Source organism: Sitophilus oryzae, unplaced genomic scaffold (assembly GCF_002938485.1).
Source record: "Sitophilus oryzae breed Bouriz unplaced genomic scaffold, Soryzae_2.0 scaffold_172_pilon_pilon, whole genome shotgun sequence".
In the NCBI taxonomy this organism is placed as follows: domain Eukaryota; kingdom Metazoa; phylum Arthropoda; class Insecta; order Coleoptera; family Curculionidae; genus Sitophilus; species Sitophilus oryzae.
In genome coordinates, this window is record NW_022146424.1 from 9,045,698 (window position 1) to 9,065,677 (window position 19,980).

A 19,980-nucleotide genomic window follows, 5' to 3' on the forward strand; every position below is an offset into this window, starting at 1 on the left:
TCATAATAAACTAAATTATGAAAAAAAAACTTTTTTACAAAAAAAGTTACATTTATTTAAATCTTGTATTATAAATCATAATGCAGCGACTACAGTTCTATTGTACTGCTGTTTTTAAGCATCTTTACTATGCAAATCCCTTTAGGACATCCAAAAACTTTTACATACTAAACCAAAAACTAAAAAATAATTTACTTTTTAATGTACGAATATTAAATTTAATAGGATCAGTTTGTTCCATACGAATGGTTTTACCACCCCAGCGAGATCAAGTGGATTTACGAGCCCCGTTTTGAGATACAAGGTTCTAGGCGTTTTAATGCTCTATAAACTGATTTATCACTTAAACGATAGCGCGACAAAGAGCAGGGAGACAATACGAGGTGACAGTGTGACACGGCGTATAAAATTAGAGATCGCACCCGATCACTGTCACGCTTACAATGCCAGTGTTACAAGGAAAATACCGTATTTTGTGGTATTATAAAGAGAAATATAAAAGAAAAATTAAGATAAGTGTCTTATATCGTAAGATACATTGATGCTTCTATGTTTAACGTTTTAGAGGCACGAAACTTGTGCGTTTCTAAAACAATTGGTATAAAATAAATATCGTGTCGTTTATAATGTTGCAAAAGATCTCATAGAAAGTTTATTTGAATTCTATACTGCGACTCAGTATTCTGAAAAAGCTGTACAGTATCCCTGCATTGTCTTTACTAAAGGAAGAACTTTTTATTATAATAGGAAAACAAATCTACCAAAAGACAGAGAACATAAACGACATATTATTAAGAACATGCATATCATAATAAACTAAATTATGAAAAAAAATTACAAAAAAGTTACATTTATCTAAATCTTGTATTATAAATCATAATGCGGCGACTACAGCTCTATTGTACTGCTGTTCAGAAGCGTCTTTACTACGCAAATCCCTTTAGGATATCTAAAAATTTTATATACTAAACCAAAAACTAAAAAATAATTTACTTTTTAATGTACGAATATTAAATTTAATAGGATCAGTTCGTTCCATATGAATTGTTGTACCACCCCAGCAAGATCAAGTGGATTTACGACACACGTTTTGAGATACAAGGGTCTAGACGTTTTAATGCTCCATAAACTGATTTATCACTTAAACGATACCGCGAAAAAGGGCAGGGAGACAATACGAGGTGACAGTGTGACACGGGGTATAAAATTAGAGATAGCACCCGACCACTGTCACGCTTACAACGCGAGTATTACAAGGAAAATACCGTATTCTCTGGTAATATAAAGAGAAATATAAAAGAAAAATTAAGATAAGTGTAGTATATCGTGAGATACATTGCTGCTTCAATGTTAAACGTTCTAGAGGCACGGAACTTGGACGTTTCTTAAACAATGGGTATAACATAAATATTATGTCGTTTATAGTGTTGCAAAAGTATAAAAAATCTCATAGAAAGTGTATTCAAAGTCTATACTTCGACTCAGTCAGTGTTTTGAAAAAGCTCTACAATATCCCTATATCTTCACAAAAGAACTTGTCATAATGACAACTCAAATCAACCAAAAAAAGAGAACCTAAACGACATATTATTAAGAAGATGCATATCATAATAATCTAAATTATGAAAAAAAAAACTTTTTTTAAGATTCAGTTTTAAAGCGTGTATTTTTTTATTTTGTCCAGTAGCCTATGACTTTAAACGTCAAGCGACGTAAAACAATGTATCTGACCATATCATATTGTGACACTTTGTTAAAAAAATCAGTATGTCATCGATCGTCATTTCCAAGCGAACGTTGCGCCGTTTTTTTCGGTTATACGGTATATTATTAATAATATCAACATTAGGTATCACTAAAGAGCAACAATACGAAATATTTTATTATAAATAAACTTTATAAAGTTTTAAGCAGCAGTATTTATAAGATACGATATTCAAGTAATTAGTATTCTGACAGAAGGAAATAAATTGTCTGATTGTTTGACATTTAATGTTAAAGGAAGCTAGATAAAATAAAATATAGGTTTTAAAACTAAATCTTAAATAACTTAAAAACGATCTACTTTAGGTATAGGAACATGTATAATCAAAAAGTAACAAATTGAGATACATTTTCACTAGTGAAACAAAAAAGTGGGTGTTCATTTGAAAAAAATGATTGATGATAATTTTTTAATCGGTCAATTCCATGACAGCTTTGACCAATATTAAATGACATTCGAACAATTTAATTTTTGAAATAAATAGCCACATGTTTTCTCTTTATGCCCCAGTGACTGTGGCAATCACTAATTTTGACGTTTAGGCTTTACAAATTTTTTCGACAGGCAATTTTTTCCTCCAAACATTTTAAATATTTTTTTTTCTCAAAAACGGTTAATGTTAGACATCAGATGTGCTTGACATCAAAATTCATAATATTTTACAGAGAATTTAGGTATGTAATAAAAAGCGGGGGTACCCATTTAAAATAAGAAATTTGGTGTCAACTTCCGGTATTTCAGGAAGTGCCACCATATTGAAAATGTTTTTAATCGATAGATCTCGTTGTGAAACACTAATGTGCAAAAAATCTCCGATCTAGATATTGTAGTTCTCTAGAAACTTCTAAAGAACGCTTAGCCTGGGACACCCTGTAAAAATATAGAATACCCGGAAAGAACCTGATAACCACCAGCCGTCCAGTGCTTTCCTATAAAATCACTAAAAAATGGCACCTTAATCTTAACCTTTCCTATAACTTTTCTATTTAACATTTTAAATAGTAGTGGGAACTATCGAATGAATACTATCGAAACATTCGATAGTTGCAATTCATTCGAATAATTCGATAGTTAGTAAGAAAACATTCGTTGAAAACTATTCGAATAAAAATTATCGAATAGATCCGTCATCTGCCTTGAAATATTGTATTCTAGTAATTCGGCACAAAAACCTTTCATTTATAAAATTCATTCATTTATAAAATTCATTTATTCGTCAGGATCGATTATAATAAAATATTAACTGAATTTTAGTTGTCGCCCGACGACGTAGGTTTCTTTCCGAGAAAACCGACAGCGGTCGGTGGCAATGCATGAAAGAAGCCGGCATCTTTGATTTTTTGCGGAGTCAGATATAGATAAGGACACATTATTTTTTTTATTAAGGTGCTAGTATTTACACAGAAAATACATTATGAAGGGCGCTGTTGCCATATTTTGGTATTAGTTGATATTAGCAAAGAATGGGCTTTAGTTAGTTAGGGATAGTATGTCTATATATTCTGCATTTTTTTTTATTAATATTCTGTCGTTACACTGCAATAATATTTGTTATTTTGGATGTAGGAAAATGATGTTTAATGTTTTTAAGCAAAGACTGGTTTAATAAATAATAATAACAGTAATAATTTGTTATACCTATTAACAATAAAATTTAAAATCATTCAATATAAATATTTTTTTTAAGTAGTAGCAAAATATAAACAACTAATTAGATGTCAAAATTATTTATATTAGATCCTATTTAAAAATAATATAGTCTCTAAATTTTTTGTGTGTGCAACGTTGGTTTATTAAATAATAATAATTACAGAACTAATTTGTTATATTAACAACAAATTTTAAAATCATGAAATATAAGTATCTATTAATTTTCTAAGCGTGCAGTGTAATGGAAGGAAAATATAAATAAAAAATTAGAAATCAAAATTATTTATATTAGGTGCTTTATATTACTATTTAAAAATTATATTTACTTTTACTGGCATTTACTTTAAAAAATAAATGAAATATTTCTGCAAACAACAAAAACAAACATGCAAAAAACTACATGTAAGAGAATTAGCATAAACAAAATACAAACATCGTTAACTTTTTTTTTAAAATTGGCACGTGTAAAACTTTTATTTTAACTTTCTCACCCCATAGTTTGAGTTCGATAACCCCCCCCCCCCATTTACTTAACCACATTACTTAAATATGATTATTAAGTTCAACTAATTCATATTATTAAAACATCTAAAATACAAATATGTATTTTTAAAATTAATTGTAAGTTCATCTCATCTCTCTTAAAAATAGCTACTTCTCAAAATTTCCCATTAAAAAATAGACCATATACCATATAAAATTAATTAATTGAAAGATCGGACTACGGAAAACCACACAAATTTTCGGAAACATTTTAACCACCTGCACATGACACAATCGTCAATATATAAAATTAAAAAATAACTACTATTTTAGTATTTTAACTATTTTAATAAACGCAAAAATAGCACAGTATTTATACGGCGAAGTTATAAAAATTTGGAAGAACTAATAATGCACTGACGCATACAAAAATCAAACGAATACTAAATTTCATTTATCAAAAGCATTCGATATTCGTGGCTCAACGATAACCATTTAGTCGCACGGCGAGGTTGTCACATATGATTTAGTATACAAATGAATGAATGATTTTATTCGAATAAAACCATTCGATAGTTGAAATCATTCATTCATTAACCATTCGATAGTCTAATTCATTTGATAGTTTCCATCGCTAATTTTAAAGTTCTCAAAACAAATGAAATAATGAACTTTGCTCTATCGTTTTCTCACAATATACAAAATTAGAATAACTGAATATTTTTTCATAATTAAGTATATCATGACACACACATTCCTAATAAAATATTATTTTCTTCCATATTATTTTCAGGTGAACGGATTTGCGTACGTTGCGAATCGGAAGCCCTGCACGAAGACCTCGGATGGAGGTGTCAAGGTCACGGCGTCGAAGGCAGAGTGACCCGATGGTCAGCCCTATCGGCACCCCACTGTCACGGTAAATGGTTGAGAGCGCAGCCGCAACAGGACGCAACCTGCGAAGCCCGGACCTGCAAGGCCCAGACGACGGCTTTCATCTTTGTCTAGATAAAATGCTGAAGATATAAGAAATGTGTTGAGGATTGATCAAGAAGATTTTGTACTAAATTAATAAATAACTTTTCATGCAAGCATGTCACAATAAATCAAAAATGTCAAAACAACTGACGTCCACAATTTTTATAAATAAATATTTTATGGGCGTTATTGAAATGTGTAGGTGGTAATAGGGAGATTTGGAACATATTAACGATTCTGTATACCTTATTTTATTTATCTTTTTTGTAGATAAAAATTCTTTAATCGTAATATTATTTTTCTTACAAAAAATACAGTAACAAAATTAATGTTCACTCATTTAATTCATTTAAATAAATAAAATTATTTATATACAGGATGTCCCAGAAATAAGTGCCAGTATTTTAACTGGTAGTATAGTTCAACCCCAGAAACACCCCTATGAGGTTTTTCTCGCGAAAAAAAATTGAAAGTTCAAAATTTTTTAAAAAAAAATTTGGATTTTTTTTTTAGTTTTTAGTTAAAAAACATAATTTCTTGATAATATGGCAACATAGGTATTAAATTAAATTTACAAAAAAGAAAATCCAGAAAATCTCCAGTGGTTCTCAAAATTTTAGCAAAAAATCATTTTTTTGGAAAATTTTCAAAGTAAAATAACTTCGTTATTTTGGAATTATTTGAAAAAGAAAATATGTATCTTTTATTGAAATCTACCACCCCTTATAATACTTGCACTTATTTCTGGGATACCCTGTATAGAGCAACCATGGAGCCACCCTCTTGTAGAATATTTTAAACAGAATAAAGAATACAAAAATCACTTTTTAATCAAGTTGTATCTTTTTTCGATGGTTTGTTTTTTGATGCATCTTCCTAACTTTATTTTTATTGGAGATATTCACTTTTAAAGAAGACATTAAAACCATGCATTTGCTTTTTTTATTAACACACCAATGAAATAGTGGGTATTGCTTTTTCAAAAGTTCAAAAGTTGATATCTACATGTTCAAAATTAACACAACTAAAGCCGATACATTTTTACATTTATGGACCTAAAACTATCTCTGCTTGAGTAATTGCCAACAAACAATAATAATATGTTGTTTCAATAACTACTCTAAAAGTGTGTTTATGAGGTCCAAAAGCAAAATGCTTTAAATGCTTATTTTTGCTTTAAATTGATACTGTCTTATTTAAATACGAATATTTGTCACAAAAATAAAGCTATTCAGACGAATCAAAGAAAAAACTATCACAAAATAACAACATTTTATTTCTCTTTGTATAATTGACAAGTGAGAACTTATTTTTCAATTTAAAAATAAGGCAAATTCAAATAATTTAGCTACACGTTGCTTAAAAAAGTATTAAAATCTGCCCACTGAAACAAAATATTATTGAACTTATGTTTAACATGTTTCAAAACTCCACTTTTTGATTTTTAAAATCTTTTCATTAATTAAAGATACTTAAACCTATTTTTAAAAAACTCTTAAGTAAAATCTATTAAAACCAACAACGTTATTTAATACAAACTCCATAACTATATATTTTAAGAGCTTAATAACTTAAACTTTGTTATTAGGATATTCGTTGGTTTAAAACAGTTAATCATGTTTGAACTCTGTTCTCATTATATTTTAATTTTTGAACTTTTGAGTATGGGTATTAGCAAAGTTTTAAATTTTCTCTACTGACAGGGCATTGAAATATGAATTAAACTTATAATTAATTTTAACAAAATTCTAAATATTTGTAAATCTCTAGAAAACAGTTGATTTAAAATTTACAAATATTGAACTTCATAAATTGATAAATGGTTTTGCACTAAAAATGTTAAAGATCGTAGAAAATTACATTCTGGAAAGAATATTATTTTCTATGAAACAAGAAGTGTCCGGATTTATGTCATATACTAACTACATATAGCACATATACCAATTTTGAAAAAAAAAACGATATATAACAAAATAGAAAATATAAGATAATACTTATAGCAAAATACAATTCCATCGAGAAAAAAAAACGGCGTCAGAGTTGGCTTCGAAACGGCGATCGCTGTCATTTTTTATGTCAAATTTGCTTTGTTCGAGTTTTTGTTATTACCTATTCTGATCCGTCCTAGAACTCTACAACGCTTGAGCAACACCGGCGCATATGAGCATGCGTATTACTGTTCTAGAACGGTTTACAATCGGAAATAAGAAAAACCCGAAGTAAGCTAATATAATATGTTGAGTAAAAGTCATCGATTGTTATTACCAACCATAGACTAATGTCATGTACTAGAGATAGATTGGACACTGATATAAAACAAATGGGTCCGTCATTTAGAGCCACCTGGTGAGCCGGAAGAAACTAATGGAGAATTTTGGCATAACATAATTTTAGCGTTCCGTTACTTATTAACGCTAACTAAAACGATAACGTTATTCAAGCGCAAAAGTATTCCTTGTAAAATATAACAAGAAAATGATGATCGACTGTAAATATCAAAATGTACAAACTAATAAAAACACAAATCACCGAACTTTCCGACAAATCAGGAATATCTAAATTAATAATTATTTAAATAATGATTTAAAAATAACTTGACGGATCATCAACATTTTCTGAACTAGACTAAAACTAAACCATCGACGGTAGTCAACATAGAGACTGTTATATTATCTTCATATATAAATTAGAAACCTGTACTTTATGTCTTTTGCGCCGTCTGGCGATGCGGAACAAACTAACTTTGTAGTTCTATAAAATGACCATTGAGTGTCTAGGCCCTGTTACCAACTCAATTTAACCCCCTTTTTTAGATCACACGGTACTTTTGATACAAAAAGAGTTACTACTTTTAGGGTTAAGTTAGGAAGCTAAGCTTCAACTTCGCCTTTTGTGATTTTTTTAAATTTCGCAATAAAGTCTTTATTATTATTATTATTATTATTATTAAAAACTTGAAAATAAACCTAAATATTATGACGAAATAGATATTTATTTTGATCTACTATGCGATAAACTACTAGATAACTATAATATCGAAAATAATAGGTTATAGGGTAAAGACTGATATCAGGTTAAAGCGATTATATTGAATAACATAAAACCAGCGCAACGTACATGATATTTCAGAATTAATACCAGCCTCGTCGTGTCTAAAATATACTTGCTAAACTATCTCCGTGGAGTTATTAGAGGAAGGGAACATATTTAGGTGAAATTTGAGGAAATCTCGTAACGATTAAAGTATACAAGTTGCTTGTTACACAGATGGGGGTTTAGTGTTATCACGTTAATTTTCTAACCAAAACTATATTGTTTTAGATAGTTTTAGTAGGATTTTGACTAGTTAATTTGACAAACTTATTGAGAATTCATATTACATGTCTTCTATACGTCAGTAAAGAGTTCATTCTTTAGCCCACGGCCACACAGATAGCGTTTTTAGCGTTGTCACAACCGTTTTAAGCGTTTTTTTTTTCTATTTAGTTTCTATCAAGATGTCAATTAGTAACGTCGCAAGCTCGTGGATTCCTGGCCCGTTCAACAATCAATCCTGTGAGAAAGAGATAGGCGAGATCGGCGCAATTAGCGTTGAAGAGACGAAGATATAAGATGTTGGGATTGAATTGTGGACGGGCCGGGGCATATATTCAGTGACAAACACAATCTACTGCTAGTGCCAGTGGTGTGTGTAAAAATAATAATTATTATTTGCCATTTACTTTACGAATTTTAGTTTATATGTGTATAGTTTTTTTATGTTGTAGTGTTGTGGTTACTTGTTATAATTATAATATAATATAATAAATAATTATAATTATATAATAAAATAGCAAATATTACTAGTTGCGAACGCAATTTTAGGACATGATTTATGAAACTTTTTCAAGTGAAACTTCTTTACGCATGCTGGGAGTAAAAATTCAAGGCCGTGACATACGAGCTAGCGAGACGGCCCTGACACACGAGCTACTTGTAACGAAACGTGTTAACGGTTTAGAAATACGTAGTGACGCGACGTGTATTTGTGAGCAGTCCACGTGATTATAAAAAATATTGATATTTTAATACAAATTTTGTAAAAGTAAATCCAATTACTATGTGTAAAAAACCATGTGTTACACGTAAAAAACTACTTTTATTTTTTTACGCGAATAAAACTGTTACACGTAAAAAACTATTTTTTACGCGTATAAAACTATTTGTTACTGGTAGAAAACTACTTTTACGCGTATAAAACTATTTGTTACAGGTAGAAAACTATTTCTTACGCGTATAAAACTATATGTTACCTGAAAAAATCTATTTGTTAGACGTAAAAAACTATTCTTTTACGCGTCAAAAAATTATTGTTTCTAAAAAAACTTTTTTACTCCAAAAAAAAATTTTTTTACGTGTAAAAAACTATTTGTTACACGTTAAAAACTATTTTTTACGCGTCAAAAACTTATTGTTTCTGGTAAAATACCTTTCTTACGCAAAAAAATATATTTTTTACGTGTAAAAAACTATTTGTTACACGTAAAAAAACTATTTTTTACGCGTCAAAAACTATTTGTTTCTGTTAAAAAAAAACCTTTTTTACGCAGAAAAAAACACTTTTTACTCATAAAAAACTATTTTTTACGCGTAAGAAAATATTCCTTTAATTTATTACTTTTTCAACATTTCAAACTACACTTTTTCAAACATTTCCTTCAAATTTTTGAATTTAATAGAATCTTCCTGATCAGTAGATGTTCTCTATAAAAATATGTTTAGATAATACTCTAAAATGAAAAAAATGCATACTATTTAATTTATTTTTATTGTATTAAATATAACGTCCGCTTATGACGGGGTATCATCTTAGAAATCGCTAAAGACGCTACAGAAAACAAACTGATTTGTTTTCATTTGTGTTTTTTGCGAGACACGCCGAACGCTACAGGCTTTTGGTGGGGCCACTCCTATATATAATCCTGTTATTTCGTTTTAGTCGCTAAAGACGCCTCACGCTAAAAACGCAAAAAAACGCTTTCTGTGTGGCCGTGGGCTTTTACTCATGCTTTCAGTGTCCACTCTTTCTCTTCAGTGTCTATTTTTTTATTGCAAAAACCTAAAAATAGCACTCGTAATGATCATCGTCTGTTATAATTTTTTGCTTTTTCATTTTTATTTTTTCAGATATGAAACGAGATGTTATGTTAGTATATGACCTAATTGAGGATTATATTCAATTATTTTCGGTAACTTCCTGTTTCAACTGAAAATATTACAACTTTTGATTTTTAAATGGTACCCACGGTATTTTTTACTTTATTCGATAGAAAATTAGAAAATATGATTTTCTGAATTGAATGACATCTCACATTATGTCAATTTTGGACACTTTCGCTTAAAAAATAGAATTTAAATTTCAATCTAGAGTGTTATGGCTGTGTTCATAAAGATAATTTGACTTGACGAATTGATGTGGTAGCAAACTATTCGCAAAAAAAGTTTTTTCCAATATGTTAATAAACTATCCTCCTTAATTAAAAATTAGTAGACTTAACACAACTCAGTACACTCTATTCAGAATGCTATTTTTTTCAAATAAAATAAAAAATATCAAGGGTTAGGTTACGTTAAAAATCAAAAGTTTCCGGTAAAACAGGAGGTGACCGAAACTAATTGAATACGTCAATCAATCCTATATTTATGTATAATCAATCCAATATAAAAAATAGAACAAACATCATTAAATGTATCATTCTTTACTCGTGCTTCAAATATTTTTAGTGCGAAAACACACCAATTTAAAAGAAGGATAGATCTCACATATTAAAATACTAAAATTTTATTATTTTCAAATTCCCACGCATGTTTAAATTGATATAACCCCGGTTTAAACGTAAATTTTCTATTCTTAAAGAAATAGTGAAGCTGACAGCCATATTTTTTTCTCCAGTGATCACCTCAGCGAATGTTGAATTTCGATGAAAATCATCAAACATTATCCATGTAGCGTTGTATTTTATTGTTTTAGTTAGATTTAGAGACAAAAAAAATTGTCAAAGTTTGGTGTTCTTCCAAAAAATGACTGACTATAAGTTATTAATTTTGCATTTAACCGTTAAATTTTTAAACTGTTTACCCAAATAAAATTGACTTTATATTTAAACGTTAATAAATTCTTGTTTAATGTTTAAAATTAATTCATGGCAATATTGCAGTAACAACACATATTTTTTTCTGTTCTAATGAGTTAATCAAAACTAGTTTTTATAATATTAACCATAAAAAGAAAATAACAAAAAATACCATGTGTACCATTAATATTAAGAAATATTAACGTAATAATTGTAGACTGTAGGTTTCCTCGGGTTCGTATTTTAAAATCATTCGTAAATTCGTGATTTTGTCTGAATAATCTAAATTTGGCCCAAAGATTAAGTTGTAACAGTCAGACAATTTAAGAAGGATAAAATGAGCCCTATGAAACCTTGTATGTGTTAGAGAAAAGATCTGTTCTGAACCTGCAATTGAACAACTTTCCTATTTTAGATAGGTGTGAACTAGGGATCGGTTTTTTCCAACATATCGATAACTGTCAGTGGATATCGATATATATTGTGATATATTATATCAATAATTGTCGATATATCGATAATTATAGACATATTGATAACAAAGATATATCGATAGGTAAAATCCAATACTGCCCATCCCTAGTATGAACTTTGCCGATTAGAACTGATCTTGTAAAAATATCCAGTGTGGCGACTTGAAAATTAGTAATTGAGAATAATATCTTAGACAAAATATATTATATATATTTCGTATGAGAAGCACAAATACAGTATATGTGAATACATTCTATAAACATACACAGAGATAAGCATATATAAACAAACAAATAGTTGTAAAAGAAAAAAGAAAACATGCATGAGAAATATAAGGACTTAAAAATATTACAAGTATATATAAAACATATATGTAGTCAGGGACAAAATTTACATTAAACATTTATATTAAGGTCATTTATCCAGTCAATTGCCGAAGAAGTAGCGCAAAATAAGTTCTGGATGCCCCCAGGAAAGGCTCTGGGTGGGCATTCGGTCAAAATGTGTTCCATCGTTTGTCGTGGAGCGCCACAGTCGCACGCTGGTGAGTCTTCAATTCCCCATTTATGAAGCATATCACGGCATCTACCATAACCCACCCTAAAACGATTTAGACGACTCCAGGTATGACGAGGAAGGTTCATGCCCGGGAGGGCACCCGATACATCGGCAACTAAGTTCAAGTTGCGTGTTCCAAGACTGCTAGCCACAAGCTCGTTCCATTTGGAGTGCATATTGTACTCGCTCTTAAGTTCGTCGTCCATCCAGATTGGGTTGCGAGATTTGAGGCGCTTAGAAGGAGGAGGATTGATAGACAGTTGGATAGGTAAGCCGTCTTGGGTGGAAGCCTTCATCCACTCCTTTTGTGCCATAGCTGTTCTGCGAATTTGAGGGGGGCAATATTCGCCAGGATCGGGAGCCATACTGTTGGGGTTGATCTTAATGTCCCAGTTACAACTCTGTCCCAGTTACAACTCTCATAGCTTCATTGAGCTGCACGTCGATTTTATAGGTGTGGTGACTTTTGTACCATACCGGTGGCACAGTACTCTGCCGCCGAGTAAGTTCGAGCCAGCGCGGCAGTTCTGAGTGTGTTTCCATCCGCATCCCACGAAGTTCCTGCGAGTTTACTCAAGATATTATTTCTGGATTTAATTTTCTGTGCGGTTTTTGTAATGTGCTGATTATAGGATAAAGTCCTGTCCAACACCCCAAATATGTTGGGCATTGGTTGTGTCTAATTCTTTCTCCCCCAAAATATACATTCAGTTCCTCTTTAGCTAACCTATTCGACAAGTGAAATGCCCCAGTTTCCGATTTTAGCGGGTTGGGCTTAAGGCACCATTTCTTGTAATATGCATGCAATATTTTAAGATCTCGCGTAAGCTGGTTGCCGCCTGTTTGCAAGGACTGATGTTGTGTAGCCAGTGCCATGCCATCTGCGTATATAAATTTATGAGCCGTAGTTGGCGGGACGTCATTTGTATATACGTTGAAAAGAAGTGGAGCGAGTACTGACCCCTGTAGGAGACCATTATTAAATATGCGAGGGGAGCTAGTTTTATCGTTCAAATGTACTGTTATTCTTCTGTTGCTCAGCATGTTCTGTATGAGGTTTGTGATCTTTCTGCAGGGAATTATTTGTTGGAGCTTGTACATCATACCCTTTTTCCACACTGTGTCGTAGGCTGATGATAAATCAACTAATGCGCAAGCAGTTTTCATCAAACCTGCTTTGATGAAAGTGGAAAGAGCAAGAACTTGATCAGTGCATTTGCGCTTGGCTCTGAAACCTGCCTGTTGTTGGATAAGAACGTCTTCGACTAATGGCGAGATTCTGTTATAAAGTAGTCTCTCCAGCAGTTTATAGGTCATGCTAAGTAATGCAATGGGTCTATAGCTTGAAGAGACGTCAGCCGGTTTTCCTGGTTTAAGTATGGCAAGGATCTTCGAATGTCTGAAAACATTGGGGATCTCGCCGGTCCGAAGGAGGTCATTAAAGAAGTCCAAGAGCCATTGTTTAGCTAAATTTCCGAGATTTTTTAGGAACTCCGGAAACACGCCATCCGGGCCAGGAGCCTTCCCCTGTTTCATTTTCTTTAAGGCGCTATTTAGGTCATCCATGGAGAAATCATGCCACCACTGACGGAAGGCATTGAGCGAGATGTTGTTACAGCTTTTTTTATTTCTCTGGAAAATTCCTTATCTTCTTGCTTGATCTTGGATACTTTCTCCAGCCGGTCTGCAATTGTGTTTGGATGAATGCTTAGTGTTTTTAAGGGTGGAGGAGCAGCAGCTCCAAGGAGGTTCCAACCCTTCCTGTCTAAGGAGGTTCCAACCCTTCCTGCTTGAGGAATAGACTTCATCCAGTCTATTCCTTCGGAAGTCTCTCTCCATCTCTTCGTTCTAGCAGAATCTAAGGAATTTATCATTTGTTGTGCAATTTGGGGATCGCCAGTGTCCTCGAATGCTCTCTTAAGGTTCTCCGTGTCATTCGACCAGCATGGGATATACTCTTTACGGAAGCCTCGTGGAATGCTCTCCTTAGCTGATGACAAAATATATTGAAATATACAATAAGATATATTGAAATATATATATATATATATATATATATATAAGACAAAATATATTGAAATATATATAAAAAATAAGACAAAATTGCGGATTTTCAAAAATATTGCTTACTTTTAAACACAGATATTTCAAAAATCAATCGTAAAATTTAAGATTTTGCTGTAAGATTGTAAAATATTTGATATTTTCCTGATAATATATTTTCCTACCATGTTTCTTGTCTAAGAGATATTCCCGATTGTTAGTCCTCAAACTGTTACCCTGTATATTATTTAACGTTATTAATAAGTAATATTTTTACTAAACTAACGATAAGTGTAAATATCCAAAAATATTTTTTTCGTAGTTCGATAACCTATATTTTGTCAACACATATCAAAAAAATTGATGAAAATTATGTATTTGTTAAATAATAAATTTTCCTTACGAGTACAATTTGTCTTTTAATGCATTCCTTTCCATTCCAAATAATATAAAACATTTCCATAGTCCAAATTTTATATTAGTTTATGTTGCTCTGGTAACTTTTGCGAAGATGCGAATCTTATCAATAAGCACTACTGATCCAAAACAAATCTACTCTTGATGCAAGTAGTTCAGCACCAAAACGGTTGGTCGGTAAATGTTTGGCAGGAATTCTAGGAGGGCGAATGATTGGACTTTTTTAATCATCCGAATGGAATAACTATCCGCAATTTCTAAGAGAGGAATTATTGCCAATTTTGTTTCACGATCCATCATGATACAATTACATTTGTTGCCACTTCAGCATGATGGTTCAATTGGTGCAATTGTTTTGCTATGAATGTGTGGGGCTTATTGGATACCACTTACTTTAGTAGATAGAGACACTGGAGCTGTAGCGGCATATTTCTGGGGCCAGCTAGGTCACCGGATCTAATGCCTGGGTTTTTATTTATTTCGAATCAAGAACGAACATGGATAAATAACAATTAAATGGCATTAAAATAAAACTAAAATATATGTTTTGATTTTTTGACGTATTCAATTTACCTCTTGTTTTCCTAGCCTACTACTATATAATTTATTAATTTTAAACTTAATTGTTCTCTTAACGTCTCACATTAAAGAGAAGATAGAAAGTTCCGGTTTGCGCTGATATTTTGAAAATGTTGTGCTCTATTTAACTATCCAAAAATAAACATAACTTGCTATTTATTTTTTTGCAAAAGGGCAATATCTGTTATGATGTCAAACAACGCCCCCTAGCTACCACAAAAAAATATATGGAAACAAAATTTATACTGCAGATCATTACGAAAGAAAAGCAAATTTAACAAGCCTTAGTTTGTTTAAATCGGCTTACCAAAACCAGAGTTATCCTTATTTTAATACAAGCAAGTTTAATAACCTTCTACTTTAAGGCCTGTGTGAAGACAAAACTAATTGGACAGGAAGAAACTGACTTGAATATTCTTCATGTTGAAGAAAAGAAAAGTTGTTAGGCGTGAATTTCACAATCATTTGGGGTATTGTTTGGCTGTGAATGGGGAATTATGTAAACATTTTATTAATTAGTATAGCTTAATAAAGTTCCTTGTGTTACAAATATTTCTATTATCCCTTGAACGATTGTGGATATGTATGTGTGGTATGGGCGAGGTCTGCGAGTGATCGAGTCAGGAACAGCAAACAAGTCATACATCGCGAATACTATTCTCAGTTCAACTAATTCTTTTGTAGATGATGATTCCAGTTCAGAAAAAAATTAAGAACCTTTTTCACGGGGCAACGGCCCAGCTACGTCGAAACACCGGTTCCCATTAGAACACCGAAGTTAAGCGACGTAAGGCGATGCTAGTTGATGGACGGGTGACCGGTTCGAAACTTTGCATCGTGCTGTTGTTCAAGGGAAAAGTGTAAAATCTATTGATACACACTGCTCATTCACGCCGGTTCGAGGCCGGATGAGATCGGATATCTCGTGAGTAAGAGTTAATTTAGACACTTCCTAAGTCGGTAGGCCATTGACCATGATATGGCGGAGGACCGCGGTTCGGATTCCGCGTAAACAAAGTAGGTCCCGTCCAGTTTAGCCATTGCAGCAGAAAGGAGACGTTAACTTGAACCTCACACAACCTTTTTCAAACCACAGGAATTCTTGTAAACAAAAACAAATAATGTGACATGCCTAGAATTCCACAATGACAAAACAATATTTTTGCTGGTATTTTAATTGTAGCTTTCTCTGGGCCGAATTATAAATTTTTAGTAATTTGAAGGTAGATTTTTGCAAATAACTTTTAGATGCCTATTCCAAATAAAACGAAATTCTAGACGACAGTACAACTTTAACGCCTCTTCAAATAAGTCTAATACAATTTTGCATCAAATCATCTGGGGAGATAATATTGACCTTTTCAAAATTTACATGGGATTTCCTATGTCCCGCGTTCCGATGCACCACACGGTATACAGATTCTGGCAATAACCTGTAATGGTCTAAATCCAAAATTGTAATTAAACGGAATATTCAATGACAAACGAATGAACACTAATTGTAACACAGAATATATAATTCGATGGTACTGTACACACATCATGAGATTTATATTTTCAGTCCTTTGATGATTTCGAAAGCCTACAGGATAATAATACGCAAGCACTGAATCGAAATCTTTTTTATATTAAAAGTTAATATTTAGGTTAAAAATATAAATCTAACTACTACTATAGTTAAATAATTAAGTAGGCATTTATAGTATGTGAGCACCGATATAATTGTATTTATATACCTCTAAGTTGACTGGTTTTAAGAGTGTCTAATAGAAAGATCATTAGAGTATCTAAAATATGTAAAACGTATTACTCTTAATTGTAAGTAAATAATCTAAGTAGTACTAACTCAGTCTATACAGGGTAACCTAAAGATATACGAGATCAGTTATATGGAGGCAAAATGTCTACTTTAAAATCTTTAAAATATTCTCTAAATTAATTTTGTTATTCATATACAGGGTGTCCCAATATTCCGTGGACGTATTTTTGAAATAAAGATAAGTTCATTCAACACAATTTACCTCTATACAAAACTTGCTTCGTTTTTATTTTCCGCTAGAGGGCGTCAAACTTCAAAAAAAAACTTTGAAAATAAACACATTTTTTAAGATATTTTAATATCCGTTATTCCCATTTGAATGAGATTTTGGGTGACTGTTAATCTAAGGGTGATGTTTTGCTAAGTGCTTTAACATTTGACTGTTACAAAAATCAAGAAAAATTACGGGAAGGGTGAAAACTACCCCCACCCCTACATAAATTTTAGTGTTTATACAGGGTGAGTTTCCTACGCTGTTCTTTATGGGTATCTCGGAAACTACTGGAGATAGAGAGTCGGTTAAATGGGGAAAGAATAGCAGTTTTGTGGGGTCATAAATATGCGCCTTTCAGATTTTTGAAAAAGTTCATGGCTTACTAGATATTTCGAAAACAACAAATTTCGGCTATTTTAAAAATTGTCCCTGATTCCATTATAAGCTATTTTAGACAAAAAGTTTTCAGATAAAAGTTGTAGATAATCATATCCTTAATGAGATCGTGTCCTCCGTTTTTTTTAAAGCCTGTCATTATTGACATATGACACAAACATATGTTTTTTTAAATGGAAACGATAGTTGGCCATAACTTCATAAAAAGCGCCATTTTTTAAGCTTTTCAGCGATATAAGCTATAATAAGTTTTCTTCGAAAAATTACTGAGTTATAGCCTTGTTTATATATTCTTAAAGTTGCCCAACCGACTAGACAAAATGTGCTGCCAACTGGAGGACAAATCGTGAACCTTTCGGGGCGGAGTCAAAAATATCGATTATTTTCGTTATTTTCCTCAGAGTAATGTAATAATATAGCCTCGGGCTTCTGCGAACTTTAATAGTGATCAGCTGATTAAGAAATTTAAACGAAACTTTTTTTTGTAATTTTATTGTAAATTGTGGATTATTTTTGCCTGTTATTTTAAGAATTCTAAACCGTATTAACAAAGAAATTATTATTTCGATATGTTGTTACATTATTTATAATAATTTATGATAATGCTAATGCTGTTAATTAATATTAAAAAAAAATTACAAACCTATTTTAATTTGATTTAATGCAGGTTTATAAAAGAATCATTTCGTTCTTAGATTATTTTATTCCAAATTGAGTGCTTTATGAATTTTACGATATTTTTTTTGAAAACATAAAACTTTTTACATTTTTCATGCCAACTAATTGGAATGGTATTATTGGTATGAAAATTTGCCAAGGAAGAAAATAATTGGCTATAACTTGTAATTTTTCGAAAAAAACATATTATACCTATATCGCTAACAGGCTTAAAAAATGGCGCTTTTTATGAAGTCATGGCCAACTATGGTTTCCATTTAAAAAAACATAATGTTTGTGTCATATGTCCAAAATGGCAGGCTTTAGAAAAAAAAACAGAAAACTCAAACTCATTAGGTATGTGATTATCTACAACTTTTATCTGAAAACTTTTTGTCTAAAATACCGTATGATCGAATAAAAACGGCGTCAGCGATAGCTATGAAATGACGATCGATGATATTTCCCATATAATTTTACATATAAAATGACAGCGATCTTCATTTCATAGCCATCGTGGACGCAGTTTTTATTCGATCATACGGTAGATTATAATGGAATTAGAGACAAGTTTTAAAATAGGCAAAATTTGTTTTTTTTTAAACATCTAGTAAGCCTTGAACTTCTCCGAAAAATCCGAAAGGCCCATATTTATGACCCCACAAAACTGCAATTCTTTCCCCATTTAACCGACTCTCTATCTTCAGTAGTTTCCGAGATACCCATAGAAAACATCGTAGGAAACTCACCCTGTATAGTATTTAGAAACTAACTATTATTATTATTTGACTAGATTAATTTGATTAATAAGACTCGATTAATTTAATTTAAAATAAATTTGATCAGATTTTTTTTCGTATATTCTACTACCAGAAAACCAAAATTATATGATAACGCACTTTTCAACGAAGTTGATGGAAAATATAGTGTATCTATCACAATACATAATATACTTACTACAATTAGAAGAAAAAGAAAAAGAAAAAATACCCGAATACCTTCACCTACTACTCATCTACAAAATAAACGAATATAATCTCTTATAAAAACACTACACAACTACTTCTTGTATTCTACACTGAAAAAATTATCAAACTTACTAATTAATCAAACAAAAAGAAAAAATAATCAAAGTATCCCTTCACCTACTACTTAACTACAAAATAATAAACTATAAAAACACTACTAAACTATTTCTGGTATTCTAAACTAAACATTATAATTAAACTTAATAAAATTAATCTAATTTTACATTACAACCACTACAACTACAAAGTAGTAAGAACATTTTTTAAAACTAGAAGAAACAGAACTTAGATACGTGCGACCAGTATAGTAGATCAAGCGGACAAAGAATATAAAATACTTTAAAAATGTGCATTCAGAAAGAAAAAATATCTCGAAAATTATCTAAAGAAACATTTTTTTTTCTTATCAGTGAAAAGCATCGGCCTCGTCGGCCTTGACGAATTTGTCGGGTATTTACAATGGTCGAATTGTATAATTGCCAGCTTTTATAGCATATCTAATAGATAAAAAGTATCTGGTCGATTAGTAACCAATTGGCACAGTCCGAAAATTATCTAGCTAACTAATCTAGCTAGTAGATGGACTGGTGACTGGTTCGAAACTTTGCATCGTGCTGTTGTCCAAAAGGGAAAAGTGTAAAATCTATTGATACACACTGCTCATTCACGCCGGTTCAAGGCCGGATGAGATCGGATATCTCGTGAGTAAGAGTTAATTTAGACACTTCCTAAGTCGGTAGGCCATTGACCATGATATGGCCGAGGACCGCGGTTCGGATTCCGCGTAAACAAGTAGGTCCCGTCCA

General features: G+C 31.6%; 1 protein-coding gene across 1 annotated transcript in view; it reads left to right on the plus strand.

Moving 5' to 3' along the window:
* Positions 1-5,228, plus strand: part of LOC115881462 (somatomedin-B and thrombospondin type-1 domain-containing protein) — a 461,055-nt gene extending 455,827 nt beyond the window's left edge. Inside the window, exon 5 of the mRNA XM_030898943.1 lies at positions 4,692-5,228. Within this exon, the coding sequence (XP_030754803.1) occupies positions 4,692-4,906 (215 nt within the window). The 3' untranslated portion in view covers positions 4,907-5,228. The remainder of the gene's footprint in view (positions 1-4,691) is intronic.
* The last annotated feature ends 14,752 nt before the right edge of the window (positions 5,229-19,980 follow it).